This window comes from Phlebotomus papatasi, chromosome 1, assembly GCF_024763615.1.
Source record: "Phlebotomus papatasi isolate M1 chromosome 1, Ppap_2.1, whole genome shotgun sequence".
NCBI lineage: Eukaryota > Metazoa > Arthropoda > Insecta > Diptera > Psychodidae > Phlebotomus > Phlebotomus papatasi.
Genome location: NC_077222.1, coordinates 88,413,850 through 88,429,529, shown reverse-complemented (window position 1 = coordinate 88,429,529; position 15,680 = coordinate 88,413,850). Strand labels below are relative to the sequence as shown.

The 15,680-nt window shown below is 33.6% G+C and overlaps 1 protein-coding gene across 1 annotated transcript; it reads right to left on the bottom strand.

The window, feature by feature from the left end:
- Window positions 1-1,514: 1,514 nt before the first annotated feature.
- Window positions 1,515-14,163, bottom strand: LOC129797972 (putative uncharacterized protein DDB_G0268364). The gene is made up of 4 exons (XM_055840877.1): window positions 13,735-14,163; window positions 7,374-7,648; window positions 2,528-3,117; window positions 1,515-2,453 (listed from the first exon to the last, which is right to left on the bottom strand). Exons 1-4 carry the CDS (start codon window positions 13,753-13,755, stop codon window positions 1,654-1,656), a joined length of 1,686 nt encoding a protein of 561 aa, XP_055696852.1. The 5' UTR covers window positions 13,756-14,163; the 3' UTR covers window positions 1,515-1,653.
- Between the last annotated feature and the right edge of the window lie 1,517 nt (window positions 14,164-15,680).

Below are 15,680 nucleotides of genomic sequence, written 5' to 3'. Positions count from 1 at the left end.
AACTGATACTCGAATTGCTGTCCGGAATGGATTTTTAGTAACTTTAGTTCTTCAATTACTTAGGAAAAATAGTCCGACAAAGATGAAAATACATTTTGTTATTGATTTATTGCTTCGCGGAAGGTCATGCAAAATTTTTTTCTCAAAATGGCGGACGGAAAATTCGACATCCCGTCGAATTTATTAAAATTGGCGTCTTTCCTCTTTCCTGATTTGAATTCTGGTTGCCAATTTGTTTTCTTTGATAGTTACTCTACCTAAAGCAATAGAGTTTGTAATGAATTAATGCACAGAATTTAAATTCAGTGACCGTTAAGACGTGTGATTGAGGGCGAATTCCCGCGCCCCCATAATAGATAAAATTTATTTCTTTTTAAAAAATTCATCTATTAATCTGTAGGAAACTAATTCCAAAATATGAACATTCTATCTCAAGTATTTCTGGTACATTGACTGAATGGGTTAATTGAAAAGATGTGCCAGCTCCGTAAATTCTAAGAATGGGCGAGTTTTTTACGTTACACATTTCCATTTCTCTTAAATAATGGACCTTAAAGGAAAACTTGCAAAACTTAGTGGTATGTGTCTTGGCTTAGTCAAAATTTTTAAATTATTCAAACTTTAATTTGATTTTTTGAAATATTAATTTCAAGTTTTTTTTAATAAGTTTAACAAAATAGCGAATAATTTCGATTATTATTTTCGAGGGTTTGGAAAACCATATAGTTCCTATTCTCCCATTTAAACTAGATTTTTTTCAAATCCGCTACTAGAAGCTAAAGAATAAAGTCGTAATTCAAAAATTTGGTCAAAACTGAGGTCTAAGGAGATCTTAATGTAATATTTCTAAATCATTCAGATTTTAAGCCCTTACATAGTCCATGCCATCCATAGTGATAAAGGTTATTTAATGAAAAATTACACTTAGATTTAAATTGAGACATTTCAAATACTAAATAGCTTCAAATACTAAAATACTAAAATACGTTTTCTTCATACTTAATTGTATAATCTGTATAGTATATGGAAAAACTAAAAAATTCAAAAAATGTGAGGAATAGAAGAAGTGGACGAAATTGCAAGCTGGCCGAAATTTGGTACAGTTCCCCTATGAAGAAAATTGAAAAGAGTTCTATCCTCTAAAGTTCGTAAAGCTTAGCTTGTTATGTCTTTTGACTATATATCTAATCTTATTCCTAAAAAATATTTTCATTTAGATCTCCAAATTCCAAAGAAATAATTACGCTTATTTCACCATTATTGTGAAAAAAAATTAAAAATCACAAATTTATGTATTCATACATACATATGTAATATTCACAAAATTTATAAAGTAAATTAATTTCTCTGAAACGGAATGCATAAGTAATTTTATCGTACTTTGATCTTTGTGTATAAAAGACTAAATTATCTTAACTAATCTCTTAATTTCCAAAAATTAACTACAGCATCAAGGCACCGTATTCTGTAACTTTTTTAACAACAAAAAGGGAATTAAGACGAAAACTCAATCCTCCTGTCTGTACAAAACTGCTCTTTATTCTTTAATTCTTAGTTCTTACATGTTAAGCTTGTCCTATTTAGAGGGAAGGTGAAGAAAATAAATAAATGCTTAGAGACTTCCTATTTACACATCTCGCTGGCGAAAGGAATTTAAGTACTATCTTCAGTGCCTTCCTGTTTCCTCTTGAGCTTGTGCACCAACTTGCTCAGCTTCTTGAATTGCTCCTGCGTGAAGGGAGGAGCATCCCGCTTGGCACTTTTGGACGGACTCAGCGTCGTGCTGGAACTCACGTGACTGTGATAGTTGAAGGGTTTCTGTGTGATGGCCACAACACCCTCCTCTCCATGCACATCCACTTCCATCTCATGTGGCTGGTAGTATTCCTGGGCACGGAAGGCTACAGGGGCCACAGTGGAATGGGCTTCAACGGGACCCTGATACTCCTGCTGGTACTCAACATGAGTCGTGCTGGGAGTTACTGCTTTCTGGAGTTCTTTCGTGAAGACAACCCTTGTGTGGTGCTCGCTGGGGTAGTTTTCTGATGTGGGCAGGTCGTCTTCTCCATGATGATGCTGCTCTTGCTGTTGGTAGTAGTACTGTTGTTCAGCGGGTTGATCAGGAGCTGGGAGGTAAGCTGGTCCTTGATAAGCGTGCCTTGGGTCCTGTTGGTACAGATTCTGGTTGATGAAGACGGCTTGTTGGGGTGCATAGTGAACTTCATGGGTTTCATAGACAGCCTGGCCCTGCTGAGGAGCTTCATAAACAGCCTGTCCTTGCTGATGTTCTTCGTAGACGACCTGTCCTTGCTGATGGTTCTCATAGGTACCTTGACCCTGTTGGTGATCTTCGTAGACAGCTTGGCCCTGTTGATGCTCTTCGTAAACAGCCTGGACTTGCTGGGGTGCTTCATAGGCTTGCTCAACGGGAACTTCCTGATGTTCTTGATGTACTGCAAAGTAGAGTAATCTTAGTATCTTGCCGTCTAATACAGAACAAAGCAAATTGATATAAAAACCCACTAACCATAGCTTGTTTCCTGATGTCCAGGAGGTCCGTAGACTTCATGAGGAACAATAGGCTGGGTCCCTAAGGTATGGGCATTTGTTTCTGGGATGTGTTCCTCAACATAGGTCTCCTGAACGGCATTTCCATGTAGATGGGCTTGTTCTTGCTGCTGTAGTTCTTGGATGTACTGAGCTGCTCTCAGTTCTAAGTACTGCTGAAGAAGGACCTTCAAGTGAGCAGCATACTTTTGAGGTCCGGGAATCTTGAGAACAATCACAGGTTCTGCATAAATTTGCTGCGGCTGGAAGTCCTGATGGTAGGGTTGGGGAGGTTGGGGCGGTGGTGGATGGTCAAAGGTATTCTCCTTGATTTCATAGCCAGGCGAGGGTTGGATCTCAACATGGGTGAAGGGTTGAGGTCTGGCTTGATAGTTTAGCCTCTGACGATTTCGGTGATGAAGTTGCTGGTGGAATTGTTGCTGCTGAAGTTGCTGCTGAGCTACATGAGGTAGTGGTGGGATATCCTCTTGGGAGTAAGGGTAGAACTCCAATTTTGGCTTTGAGAAGAAGAAATTCGGTCCAGGTCTGCGATTTCGATGGAAACCGTACCTGAATGAGAGGAAAATGGAGAAATGATCATGAATTAAAAGTGCGTGAAATGAGTAGCGCAACTTTCCTACATAAATTTTTCTGAAATCAATATCACTTCCTCAACTTCCGATGTAGCAATCTTGCATTGAGCATCTCTTTAATTTAATCACCACCATCCATCATTATAAATTGAAAGTGAAATATCATTTTATGTGATTTTCAATTTGCGCATCTTAACTCAAATTTGTATAATTTCCAAAATGGTCTTGATCAGTTTGGAACTTTTTACACGAATATCATTTGCAGATAAATGAGTAAAATTTCCTTATAAATTGCATAAGATTTTAAAATGGAAAAGTTTCCATCTGAGATAATTTGCAAATCTGCAATTTGAAATGCGCTTTTTATGCAGCTCAATTTTAGGAATATCTCCAAGATACTTTTAAAAACAGAGGTTATTACTTAGCCATTAGCATTCAAATCGTGATGAGTTCAGGGCTAAGATTCGAGTACAGATTGACGACCTAGTTTTCAACCAGTTCGTAATAATCTCTGTTTTGATTAAGTTGTTATAAACTAGATTTAATTGGTTGGACAATTATATTAAAAACCTGTCAGAAGATTCTTAATGTTTTGATAGTTTCAAGCGTTTTAAGTCTGTAATTCAATAAGGCTGTGTCATTCATTTAAGCTTTTTGTGCAATGTTATATCCCATTCAGCAATTACTTATTGTACGTACTATGAATTAATATATCACAATAGTTAGTTATTTAAAATCTTTTTATGGTTACATTTCGATTTTTAGTTCCAATACCTCTGCTACGTCTTTGAAATCGGTGAAATTTCATGAAATCAATTTTTTATCCTTTTTTTCTCAAACGCATTGAATATTTCTTTTAAGCTTACTCTCAAAGTATCATCAAATAGAGTTTATTTTTATTTCTTCTTTATTTTTTTGCAACATTAAATCGTGTGCCGATGTAAGTTACAATCGTTACGCCCCTACTTTTCTCCAACGTTAATAAATGTTATTATGCCCTTCATAGATCCGAGATTGATAGGAAGCCATGGCTTAACTTAATAATATTAGGATTATAATTTAATCATTATTTCGCTTATCATTCCACTAATCTATCTCTAAGTCGAAACTAATATTCTTGACACTCTCTGGCTTTAGTTTAGCCAGAGTCTCATAATAAAGTTTCTAATAGATTTTCTTCATACTTAATGATGGTATGGTATCAGTTAAACTATTTTCAAAATAGGGTCGAAGGAACACCTGTTCAGCAAGAAACATCTATTGATAATTTCCTCAAAATATTGAAATTTAATCAGTGTATCCAAAAAATGCAAGTACTATGACGGTTTTTCATTAATCATCCCTTTTCTATAAATATATAGGTTCAAATTTCATATCCCAAATGGAACAAGGGTGCAGATGGGTCATGTCACAATACGATTTCTTAAAACGCTGATAGGTTTTCCTTCCACCTTCAATATTTCTTGAAGGAAATTAAGAATTAAGTCATTACAATAATAAAAAGGGTTATTGCTTCTTTAGAACTAAAGACCTTTGGCGTAACTGTACCAAATTACGGCATAGTTGCATGCAAGCGCCCAAGTCTTAAGTTTGAAATGTAATATTTTTAATACAAATTGAATTTTCCAGTATTTTTTTAAGAAGTGTTATTTGGAACCTTGTAGAGTTTATTTTCTTTGTTTTATCTAAAATAATTATTAATACATTTTAAAATGAATAAAAATATAAACATGGTTTTGCGGTATATTTCGGCCGCTTTGATTCTCATAGTTTTTTGCCCTTTTGAAATTCTTCAAAAGTCTTTTTCACATTATTTCGTTCGTCGAAGCGACATTTTTTGTCTTTTTTACAATACATAATCTGTATAGTATATGGAAAAATCAAAAATTCATAAAAATTTGACGAATAGAAGAAGTGGACGAAATTACAAGCTGACCGAAATTTCAAGCTTGTCGATATTTTGTAGTTTCCCTATGAAAGAAATTGAAGAGAGTTATATCCTATAAATCTCGTAAAGTTTAACTTGTTATGTCTTTTGATTGTGGGCCTAATCTTATTCCTAAAATATTATATATTTTCATTTAGATATCCAAATTAAAAATTCCAAACAAATATTTACACTTATTTCACCATTATTGTAAAAAAAAAATTAATCAATAAACGGCTTTTCTTTAATCAATAAACGACTACCCCTGTTGTTAGACCTCACGTCTGAAGGAGTCGTTAGAATTATGGGAATACTGTTTTAAAAAATTTTACGTTGTACAATCTTAAAGTGTATTAATCAGATTCGAGTTTTACAAGGTGTAACTTTGTGATTTGATTGACTAGTAAGAGTAACATTTTAGTTTGTGGTTACAATTATGAGGTTAAATTTTTCAATAAGCAAGTTGGTTAATCCGTGCCTTTATCAAGCTTATTAGATACTTTTAAAAATTCTGCAAAAAGAATACATAGTCTATACATTAAGTGGCTGAACTTTCATTGCCTTAAGTCCTCTTCAGACCTGAGGTTTAGTCACATGGATTAATTTTAGTTAATCCACGAGGTTATACTTATTGGTGAGATCTTTGAAGAAATTTTGAATAAGCGTAATTAATCCTCAGGAGTCTTAGAACTTAACCGTTGAAGGCCAAATGGGACCCCGGTGCCCTAAAAATAAAAACTACTTTTTCGGGCTATTTATAGTAGAAAATAACTTTCTATAGTTAAAAAGAAATGTTTTTGTGTTTGGGACACCGGTGTTCCACTCGTCTGTAAAGGGTTAAGGGGTTCTACTGACTGTATGTAAATTGGAAGTTTTCGGAAACGAAATTAAACCTTAAGTGCCATGCAAGTGTAAAGGTTTAGTAACATATTTGGAAAACCAATGAAAAAACCGTTTTATTTTTTATGAATGTGGTATAGAATCTTTAGATTTTAGTGAATAACTTTTCATAAAAATAGGTTAACCACAAAGATATTATCTAATAAACATGAAAAATGTGAAAGTTTTGGGGTTAACCGAAAATGTATTAATTGATTTAGATTGCCTCATTTTCCTACATTTGATAAATAAAAAAATGGAGAACGATTTGAGAATCTGAAATTAATTTAACACTACTAAGACCCGGTCAAATTGACCGGTTTAAAATTAACACATACTTAATCGGTACAATGTCACTATCAAACTTAAAGAATTTCTTAAAATATGCATGTAATATATTTTTCACTGCTTAAATTTAAATTTTTTGCTTTTTTGTAAGACAAGTTTGTTGAGTAACCTACCCTACCGCGGTTTGGCGGTTTCTCACTTGACAGAAAAACGACCAAAAACGGTCGGTAGAGGTTTAGTGTTAATTACTTAACTTAAAAATTAACTTAAAATTAATTTTAATGTGATGGATACACCTGTCACTTAAGTCGAGAGGTGACATTACGTAATTAGTTATAATAAACATAATGATTAGGCGACTACATTCCCAAATCAGTTCTCTAAAACGGCGTCTCTCGACTTATGCTGTAAGTCTGTCTAGGGTATTACTCCGCTTACATGTCTAGGGTAGGGACTCAAGTAGACTTAGCCTGATCCTTGAGAATATTTAGCGTGTAAATTTGGTAGCAAATGGTTATCCCAAACTCTATCATACACTAGAGGCCTACGATCATCGATTAGAGGTCCTTTACATATATTCACTTTAAGTAAATCCTTTACTGGCACATTTTACGAGCTAAATATTTTCATGGATCAGCCTAAACCTAGGCTAGCCCTAAGGAAAAACTCGAAGATGTGTGCTCTAGACAGACTTAGGGCCTCAACACACTTAAGACTTAAGCCGAGAGACGGCTTAGTGCAAAATGATAGAAATGTTGTTTAGCCATTATTTCGAATATAATTACCCTAAGCCGTCTCCCGGCTAATCCTCAAGTCTGTCAAGGCCATTACGGCTAAACCGACAGACGGCTTAGTGGGAAATTCTTGGGAATGTAGTCTAATCATTATTTTTATGATAATTGCGTTAAACCCTCTCGGTTTAAACCGTAGGTGTGTCCAGCGCATTACAATGCAGGTTAACGGTTTACAGTGATTAAACTTAGCCATCTCTCGAATTATCTTTTGATCTGTAAGGATTTGGAAGGTTAACTAAATGATATTAAATCGTCAGTCTGTAGACCGTATAAGGTACGAATACGCAACGCGCATTATAAGATAACCCTTTTTGGAATAATGATTTCGGAAGAGTATAATCTTACCCAAGATCTCCATCTAGACCTCTCTTGGAGTTTTTCCCGGATCCTGCAGCAGCTGTGCTATTGTCCCTCTCAATTCTGATTTTGATTTTGTCTCCGTGGAGCTTAAATTGTTTGTCCAGTTCCTTGATGAACTTGACATCATCCTCTGGTAGTCCGCTGAATTGCTCAACAACGGATTTGGGACCTTTGGTGGGTTTAGCTGAGAAGGCCTTCTTGGCGTTCTTGTCTGCACTCTTGGCGTCCAACACTCCATTGGCCACCATCACGAGCGCAATCTGCAATGTTAATTGGCATGATTAACTAATGCCTCAGGTCTTGGAAGCTGACGAATGGAACTAGATGAAACAGTTGGAGACATTGCGAAAGAACCACCTCGGAAATTGCTTGAACGAGCAAAATTGTGCATAAAAGTAGAAAATAGGTTCATGATACCCTTCACTTCGGATGTCTTGTGAATTTTGTCTACAACAATTGGACTTCCACATTGACTCAATGACCAAGTCCAAGATGCCATATTTGAAATGATATAAGACGTTAACCGTGTGATTTTGGCTATTTTCTCGCTCAAATTGCATTCATTTGCTTCTGCAATTTCTGCAAACAGTTACATTTAGCAGCTGGAACACGATGTTTTTATGCTGGCCGTTTCCTCACTCCAAAAATTTCCGTATCATCGAATGAAAGTGAAATATGAAAGCGGAAGAGATGTTTTCGCCTTCTTTTATTGGCCAGTGTTATAGAACTGTCTCTGGGATGGATTACCATGGCGTGTGTATCTCTTTTTTTGCACAGTTTCGCAATAAGTGAATCACGGCGACTATTAAAAATCGATATGAGTGGATTTTCTTTCACAATAGAGAGCAATTTGGGACAGATTCTTCGAGCCACCAGATGCGTTGTTCAATTATTGCTCTCGTTGCTGGCCATTGCGTAAGTTGAACCAGCAGAATTATCGAGAGTTTATTAGTAAATTTGTGAGATTCATCTGGGTGATTCCGCAATATTGGTTAACGATAGTCAAGGGGGAAATATCTAATCAATTTTCAAACAAAAATCTTTTTTTTTTAATTAGTATACTATTTTCGAAAGTTGACAAATTAAATGATATTCTGAAATAAACCAAAAGCTAATACACATTGATAGTATAAAATAGTATGGGGTCGAATTTGAATTTGAATTCATATTTATTTTTTCAATTCAAATGTTTCCTGTTTTTATTATGAATTTACGACTATACGAAATTAAATTAGCAAAATATTTTATTTATGAAGAGTTTTCATGGTATGTGCCTTAGCTTAAATAAATTAAAATTTAAGATTTTTACCTAAGCCATATTATTTAGAAAGTAAAATAAAGTGCCCTCAGTCGACCGGTTCCTCGACTCGATCAGTTAGAGTTATTTATTCAGTTTATATTTCACTGGTAAAAATAAAAGGGTCAAATTGACCCTTTTCAAAAAGATGGATCGTATTTGACCCTTTGAAAGGTTCACTTTTGTATCTCTTGAAATTTAGTATGCACATTTATCACGAATAATCATGTTTTATTGTAAACTTATTATTGATATCATATTTCTCTCATCTGAGCGAACACCAAAGATCACTTTTTCATTGTTTTTTTATTCATTTATTCCGGAATTAAATAGATGTCAAAACCGTGACCCTTTCGAAGGGTTCCTGGTGACCCTTTCAAAGAGTCAAATATGATCCATCCTTTGGAAAAGGGTCAATTTGACCCTTTTATTTTTATCAGTGTTGCTATAATATTTAGCGTATTATCTAACTTTATTAGGTCAACTATTCCAAAAATAATACGAATCAGTAACAATTTCATAGAAATTAACCATCAAACATTTAAAAATTGAGCCACCGCTAGAGTGAGGGCATTTTACTTTATTCCATTGCTCTCCTTGAAATATAAAACTCCAGTAAAACAAGGAAAGCAGTGAAACTAAAATGTAATTTCACGTGGATAATGCTCTAAATTTAAACCTTCTACGGGATTCAGGCCTAAGGCTTACGTACTGGATACCACTACGGCTTAAAACGAGAGACAGCTTAGTGTAGTTATAATTTAAAAAAAAAAAATGATACCACTACATATTAATCAATTTCCCACTAAGCTGTCTCTCGGCTTAAGGCGTATGTCTGTCCAGGGCATTAGTCATACGGCCTAACTTCTCTAAATTACAATTACTCAAGTTTTTTTTCGAAAAACTTTGACTTAAAGTTAGATATTAAGGGGGAATGATTCATTAGCTTCTTAGAAACCAATGAAATTGCTTGTTATTTAAAATTTAAAAACTTCAGGAACTGGACTAAGTCTCTTGTCTAAAAAGTATTAAACTTTACCTTTTTTTTAATTTATCTATTTAAAAGTATAACATGAAGTCCTTGACTAGTTTAATTTTGTATTTTATTTGAGTTTAAAATTATTTCGATTTTTTTGCCCCATATAGGCCTAATGCTCTAGACTGACTTACGGCTTATGCCAAGACCGCTTAGTGGGAAACTCATGGGAATGCAGTCTAATCATTATTTTGTCTATAATTACGTTAAGCCGCCTTTCAGCTTAAGCCGTAGGTGCGTCTAGCTTATAAAGGTTATCGCAAACATGGCATCACGTAGTAACGGTTAAGACACATTTCCAAAATATTTTGAATAAACTGTCTTTCAATTTCAATTTATTTAATAAAACTAGTACCCTCTTACAAATGCGTGGCGTGATAATAAAGAAACTGAGTAAACGAAAATTGACAAAAAGAAAGAAAAAGGTAAACAAAATGCAGAAAAACAGTTGATTAAGAAAAAGGACGTCACTGGTCAAGCCCAGTTTGGAAGTTTCTCTGGATACCCCGTGATGCCATACGGCCCTCACGGGGAAGCGAGTTATACAATGAGACTTTCCTGATGAATAAAGTTTTATAAAATGTGTCTCACTCTGCCCTTGGCACAATGACCCCTGAACCCTCGCCGAACTCCTCCTCATCAAGAGGTAAACCAAGTATTCCGGGCATCCCGCCGATATCAGGCGATACAGGCAAACTAGGGCACGCATCTGAAGGAAGGATGACAAGTCGCATCCCACGATAATACGACTTAACTTCTTATTTTTTAAAGTTCTAAGCAATATTAAGATGAAATATTTTGCGAATTATGATAATAGGAATTAAGGAAAAAACTCCTTAAAATGCAATTTTTACTTTTGACTATAAAAATCAGAAATTTTTCAAAATTTCAATTTTCACAATTAAGGTTACTTACCAAATAGCATATGAAACGAATTTAAAATAGTAATTAATTTGTTAAAAATCTAATAATAAATTTTAAAATATTGTTAGCAAGGTAGAACAATAATCCAATATCAAAATTTATTAGCACTTAAATATTTAAGAATTGATATCTTATGAAACTGCTTTTGAAGAAAAAAAATGAAAAAACGTAGATTGGGTAAGATGGGATAATTTAAAATCACATCTGATTCGGAACTTTGGCATTTCCTAACAATTTAAAGATGGAAAAAATAAAAATGACAAAGAAGTACTCTCGAATGCGAAGTCTAGTACTACTTCGCGGTTTTCTTTTTCTCTTTGATCACGTGAAACAGTGAGAAAATCTTAAAATTCCAAAATAGATGTGATTCCGAATTATCCTATCTTATCCTATAATGCAATTTGCTACATAAAGTAAATAATATTCATACATAATATTAATATTAATATTTTTATTTTTAAATTGAATGAAATCAAATAGGGGAGGTTGTTAAGAATCTCACCCAATAGCAATGTTCAATATTAATGCAATGCTTTTTAAGTCATTTTAATACCAGGTCTAGAAAACTATAGTAATTTGCTTTTTGAATTTTTTAAATAAATATATTCAATACATTACTTCGATCTTGAATTTTTATGAACCGTAAGAATACAAAGTCATATATTATACTTTAAATATTGAAGTTATTGTAAAATTATTGTTTTTTCGTGATAAGTCTTATTAAATAATTTTGTTAAATATTTAAATCTTTATTCAGAGTAATGCCGTTTACACACTATAAGCAATTTTCGTCAAAATATGCCTTTTTGCAAAAAAAAAAAAAACTTGACGTTTCTACTTACAAAGGGGGGGAGATGATAGGAGAAGTTTTCTTTACAAAAAGATTTTTTTTAATTTCTCCTAGTGTGAAGATGTTATAAGAAAAATAACCTATCTAAATTATGTTTTGGTTTTTTGTTACGGGAAAATATTTTTTAAATTATTTAAGCTATATTATTTTTTGAAAAAATATTTTGAAGTTTTATACATTATTTTTTTTTAACTTTTTAGTAAAGTTTTGTATCCGTGTAGATCATCTCAAAATATCACTTATTCAAAATCTTTTTTATTAAAACATTTATATGGGGAACTGGGGCACCTTTGAATTGGGCAGTTTTAAAATTGGGCTTTTTTGTCCTATTTTGGAACTGGAAAATATTGTGCGATAATAATTTTGCTCCACAGATTAATTTAGAAGCTAAATTACCTTAAAATAAGCCACAATTCGTTTTATAAGTAGGAGTAAAAGACTAATTTTTAAACTACCCCAATTCAAAGGTACCCCACTTCCCACTTAAGATTCTTGCAATTTAGTTCAAAAACTTTAATTTTAAATTTGTTAAGTTCCTCCATAGCTAAGCTAATTTTAATCGTCGTCGGTCGTGAGTACTTTTTAAAATTTATTACATTTGGTCAGTGTTTTAGGTATTCAAAAAAAAGAACAAATTCGACAAGTAGATGAATAAAATGAAAAGCACAAAATTTTAATCCTATTTTTTTAAGGAATTCACATAAAGATCAAATTAAAGGAGTTATAAATCATTTTGTCATCTTAATATGGTTTAGAGTTATTCATGATTGTTATGGAAAGTGACCTGCTTTTGAATGAACCAATTTTTAAATATTTAAAATTTTCAATTAAATATAAAAGTTAGAAATATCAAGTATTGTTTATAGCATAGAATTTTTCTTTAAGAAATAATAGAAAAATTGAAATGTTCATAGATAGGTGCATTCAAATGCAGTCACGTCTCCTAATTAGGGAAACTGCATTAAATTTCAACTAGCTTGCAATATCGGCCACTAACATTAAATAATAAATTTAATGCTAAAATGTTTATAATTTTATTTATTTTTTGATAAATATTTAAAATGTTTTAATATCTCTTTTATCTCTTTATACTTTCTCCCGTGTATAGTGAACTTTAATGACTAATTATTTCATGCAAATACAATTGTTCACAAGATACCTCCCCCTTAAAATTGATAATGATCATGGTTCAAAAACAATCATTTTGACTTCTGCAATTCAATCTCTGCATGCTCGTGGCAAATTGGCGCGCTTTTTGCCGCTATGAGTTAAATTGGGTTTTATTGTGTTGATGGAAATTGTGAGTATCATGATGGGTGTTTAAGAGATGACTCTCAAGATGTCTATAATAGTCTCAATGGGTCTTTTTTCGTGTGTCTTTAGACACAAAACACTTGAACTTCCTCCCAATTGTTTGGGATGATGTTGATTGCTGTTTTGATTAAGAGGAAGTCTATTTGCAAAATATGGCCTGGCATTAAGCCTGGGTTGAATTTCCATCTGACGAAGATGCTACCAACGTGAAAGTTGAGATAATTCATCATTGTGCCACTGCAAAATTACATAATTGTCTTCACGTGGCGCTGACGGTGACTAGTAAATAAATCACTGCATATTTGGATATATTTTACACCTGTTTCAAATTGATAAAGTCTCGTGTGGAATGAGTACCATTGAGGAAGAGTATCATGACGCGAAATCTTATACATATTTATTATGTAGATGCATTCACTCTCGATAGAAAATCCACGCGCATCCAAATAGAGAAAGTCTCGCTTGATTTTGTTTAATTCTTTTAAAAATATTTGTTATTTAATTCAATTTCTATTGATTGTGGTGGCTCTTTTATCATCTAAAGAGGAAGTTTGATGTCTCTGATTTTTGTAAAATATCTCATAAATGGTTGTTATGCAATCTTTTGCTCTTTTGATCCCAATCACTGAATGGACATTTGTGTTACGATTTTTACTTAGTGATAATCATATGAGGTTTATGATGGTTTACACAATTTCCGTCACTTCTTTTTCTGGATCTTTTTCATTTCACTGCAAAAATTATCTATTTCACGGAAACCATCATCTTGGTAATCTCTCTTGCTGGATTTTCTTGTGCAGAATTTCCATCACAAATTAACCAGTTTAATTAACGTGCTACGATGTTAGTAGAAACATGGACATGATGATTGTCAATTTAGATAAATATTGGCAGTTAAATCCATCAATTTGTGTCACAAACATACCACTAGAAACACCTTAGACATTTTATTTGCTGTTTGATGATGGTGCTACGGCCAAAAATGGGAAGATCTCTGCACCACTAATTGGGAGTCGTTGATGGCTTAAATCCAATTTACACTTCAATCATTTATATGCTCCAATTAACCTCCAATTGATGTTATTCCCCCTCACACTAACACCTTGGGCTTAGGACACGCACTTGGACACTTTTGATTTAAATCACGAACCTTTCCCTCTCAACAATAATAAAAAAAAACTAAACCCAAACTTTAGGCCTCACAAACAGAGCCTGTGGAAAAAAGCTCCAAACGAGACGTCTTGAGCGGAAACGTTATGCTTTTAAACTGTTACTCAGCAACGGCTGTTGGCTTTTATATTGGCTTTAAGGCAAACCGTGAAGACACAATGTTGGTGCCTTATGCCTAAAATACAGAAAAACCAGCTTCACACAGGCCAAGGCGCCAAGGAGGGGCGGACTTTGCCTCCCAAGACTGCAGAGAAAGATGCCAGCATGTTGCAAATGATGTCTTCCAATTTTGTAACATCAGCCACTCTCTACAAAAGACTTTTCCAAGAGACAAAATGAGAGGGATCACCCGGAACATCTTTAGCTGTAGCAGAGATATATCGCCTATTCCATCTTCGCACTTCACGTGTTGCGCCATTCCTAACGCACTTTTCCCCCTTTGCATATGCGGAATTCGCGGAATGCTGACCAGTGTGCATCGGAAGGGGATTATGCAATCCCTGGAAGGTGTGCTTGAGGGCCACACCAGCAGGGTTTCTCAGGCCAGAAGAACCACGGAAGGCTTCTGCCAAAGACAAGAGTAAAAGTTTCAATGAATGCTCTTTGCAAACATATAACTTGTTGCAGAAGTGCAATTCAATTGCAATGTCTGACTCAAATGCCAGGTGTTGAGGCTTTCAACTGGAGGTACTAATTAAAGGGTAGGAATTCAATTAATTTCTGTGCCATTTGCTACTTCAGAAGCTTGAATTTTAAAAATTAAATGTCAATGTTAAGGGATTTCTGAAATTAAAAGTGGACTGGCATTTTTACAATGAATAGGAGCGACAGGAGTTTGATATATCAAGACCAGAACTTATGCAAATTATTCTGAAAAAAATTATAGGTAATGGTTCTTCTTATAATTTTGGTAGAGTTCTCTGGCGCAAAATAAACATTCGATAGTAAAAATCGTGTTAGAGTTTTTGCAGTTCAAAGAAGAGGGTATCAAACCAAATAAAAAGTGAAGCTTTTTCTTACTTTACCACTTTGAATGCTATTTTAAATGAAAATAAGAGCAATTTTTCTTTACAAAAGCTGGTGCAGTGGTATAAGTGCCTTATTAAAATTCTTATAAAAATTATCATATTAATTCTGTTTAAATTAATTAATTTATTTTCGCAAAAAATGTGTTTCCACAAAACAATTTCTTTGGCAGAATTAAAAAAAATAAGAACAAAATATTCATGAAATTATGAGAAATGAAAATTACAAGAATGCAGAAATGAGAAATATATAAAAACTGATGAATTTTGAAAACGTTCCCTAAAGCAATTCCTGACCTTCTGAAAATATATTATAAATAACTTTACTAAACGAATAAAAAAAAGAGGAAATCTTTTATTTTGATCGTAAGATAATATAAGAATTCTGTTTCCTTCCTTTGCTAATTTGGATAAATAAAATCAGTCTTTACTAATACGACTAATACAATGAAGTTACCACTCATCATCTATAAAAATAATGTGGATAAATGTGTTAAATATGCCTTAAAAAGATCGGATATTTTGCACAATTTTATTAGAAATGTTTTTAATTGTCATTTAAAAGAAAATAATATTACTTGTAGAATTCCCCAGTCCCTTCATTGTGGCCCATCACCTTTTATGGACGATTGAGTCACCAGTGACTCCATAGAGAAAATCTTTCTGGCTATTTGAA

What these genes read in the sequence shown, in the direction of transcription:
- LOC129797972 (XM_055840877.1), bottom strand. Translation starts at nt 13,755, where the DNA reads ATGTCTAAGGTGTTTCTAGTG. An exon ending in TGTCTAAGGTGTTTCTAGTG is followed by an intron (nt 7,649 to 13,734) that starts GTATGTTTGTGA and finishes TTAACATTGCAG; the next exon opens with ATTGCGCTCGTGATGGTGGC. An exon ending in GGTCTAGATGGAGATCTTGG is followed by an intron (nt 3,118 to 7,373) that starts GTAAGATTATAC and finishes CCTCTCATTCAG; the next exon opens with GTACGGTTTCCATCGAAATC.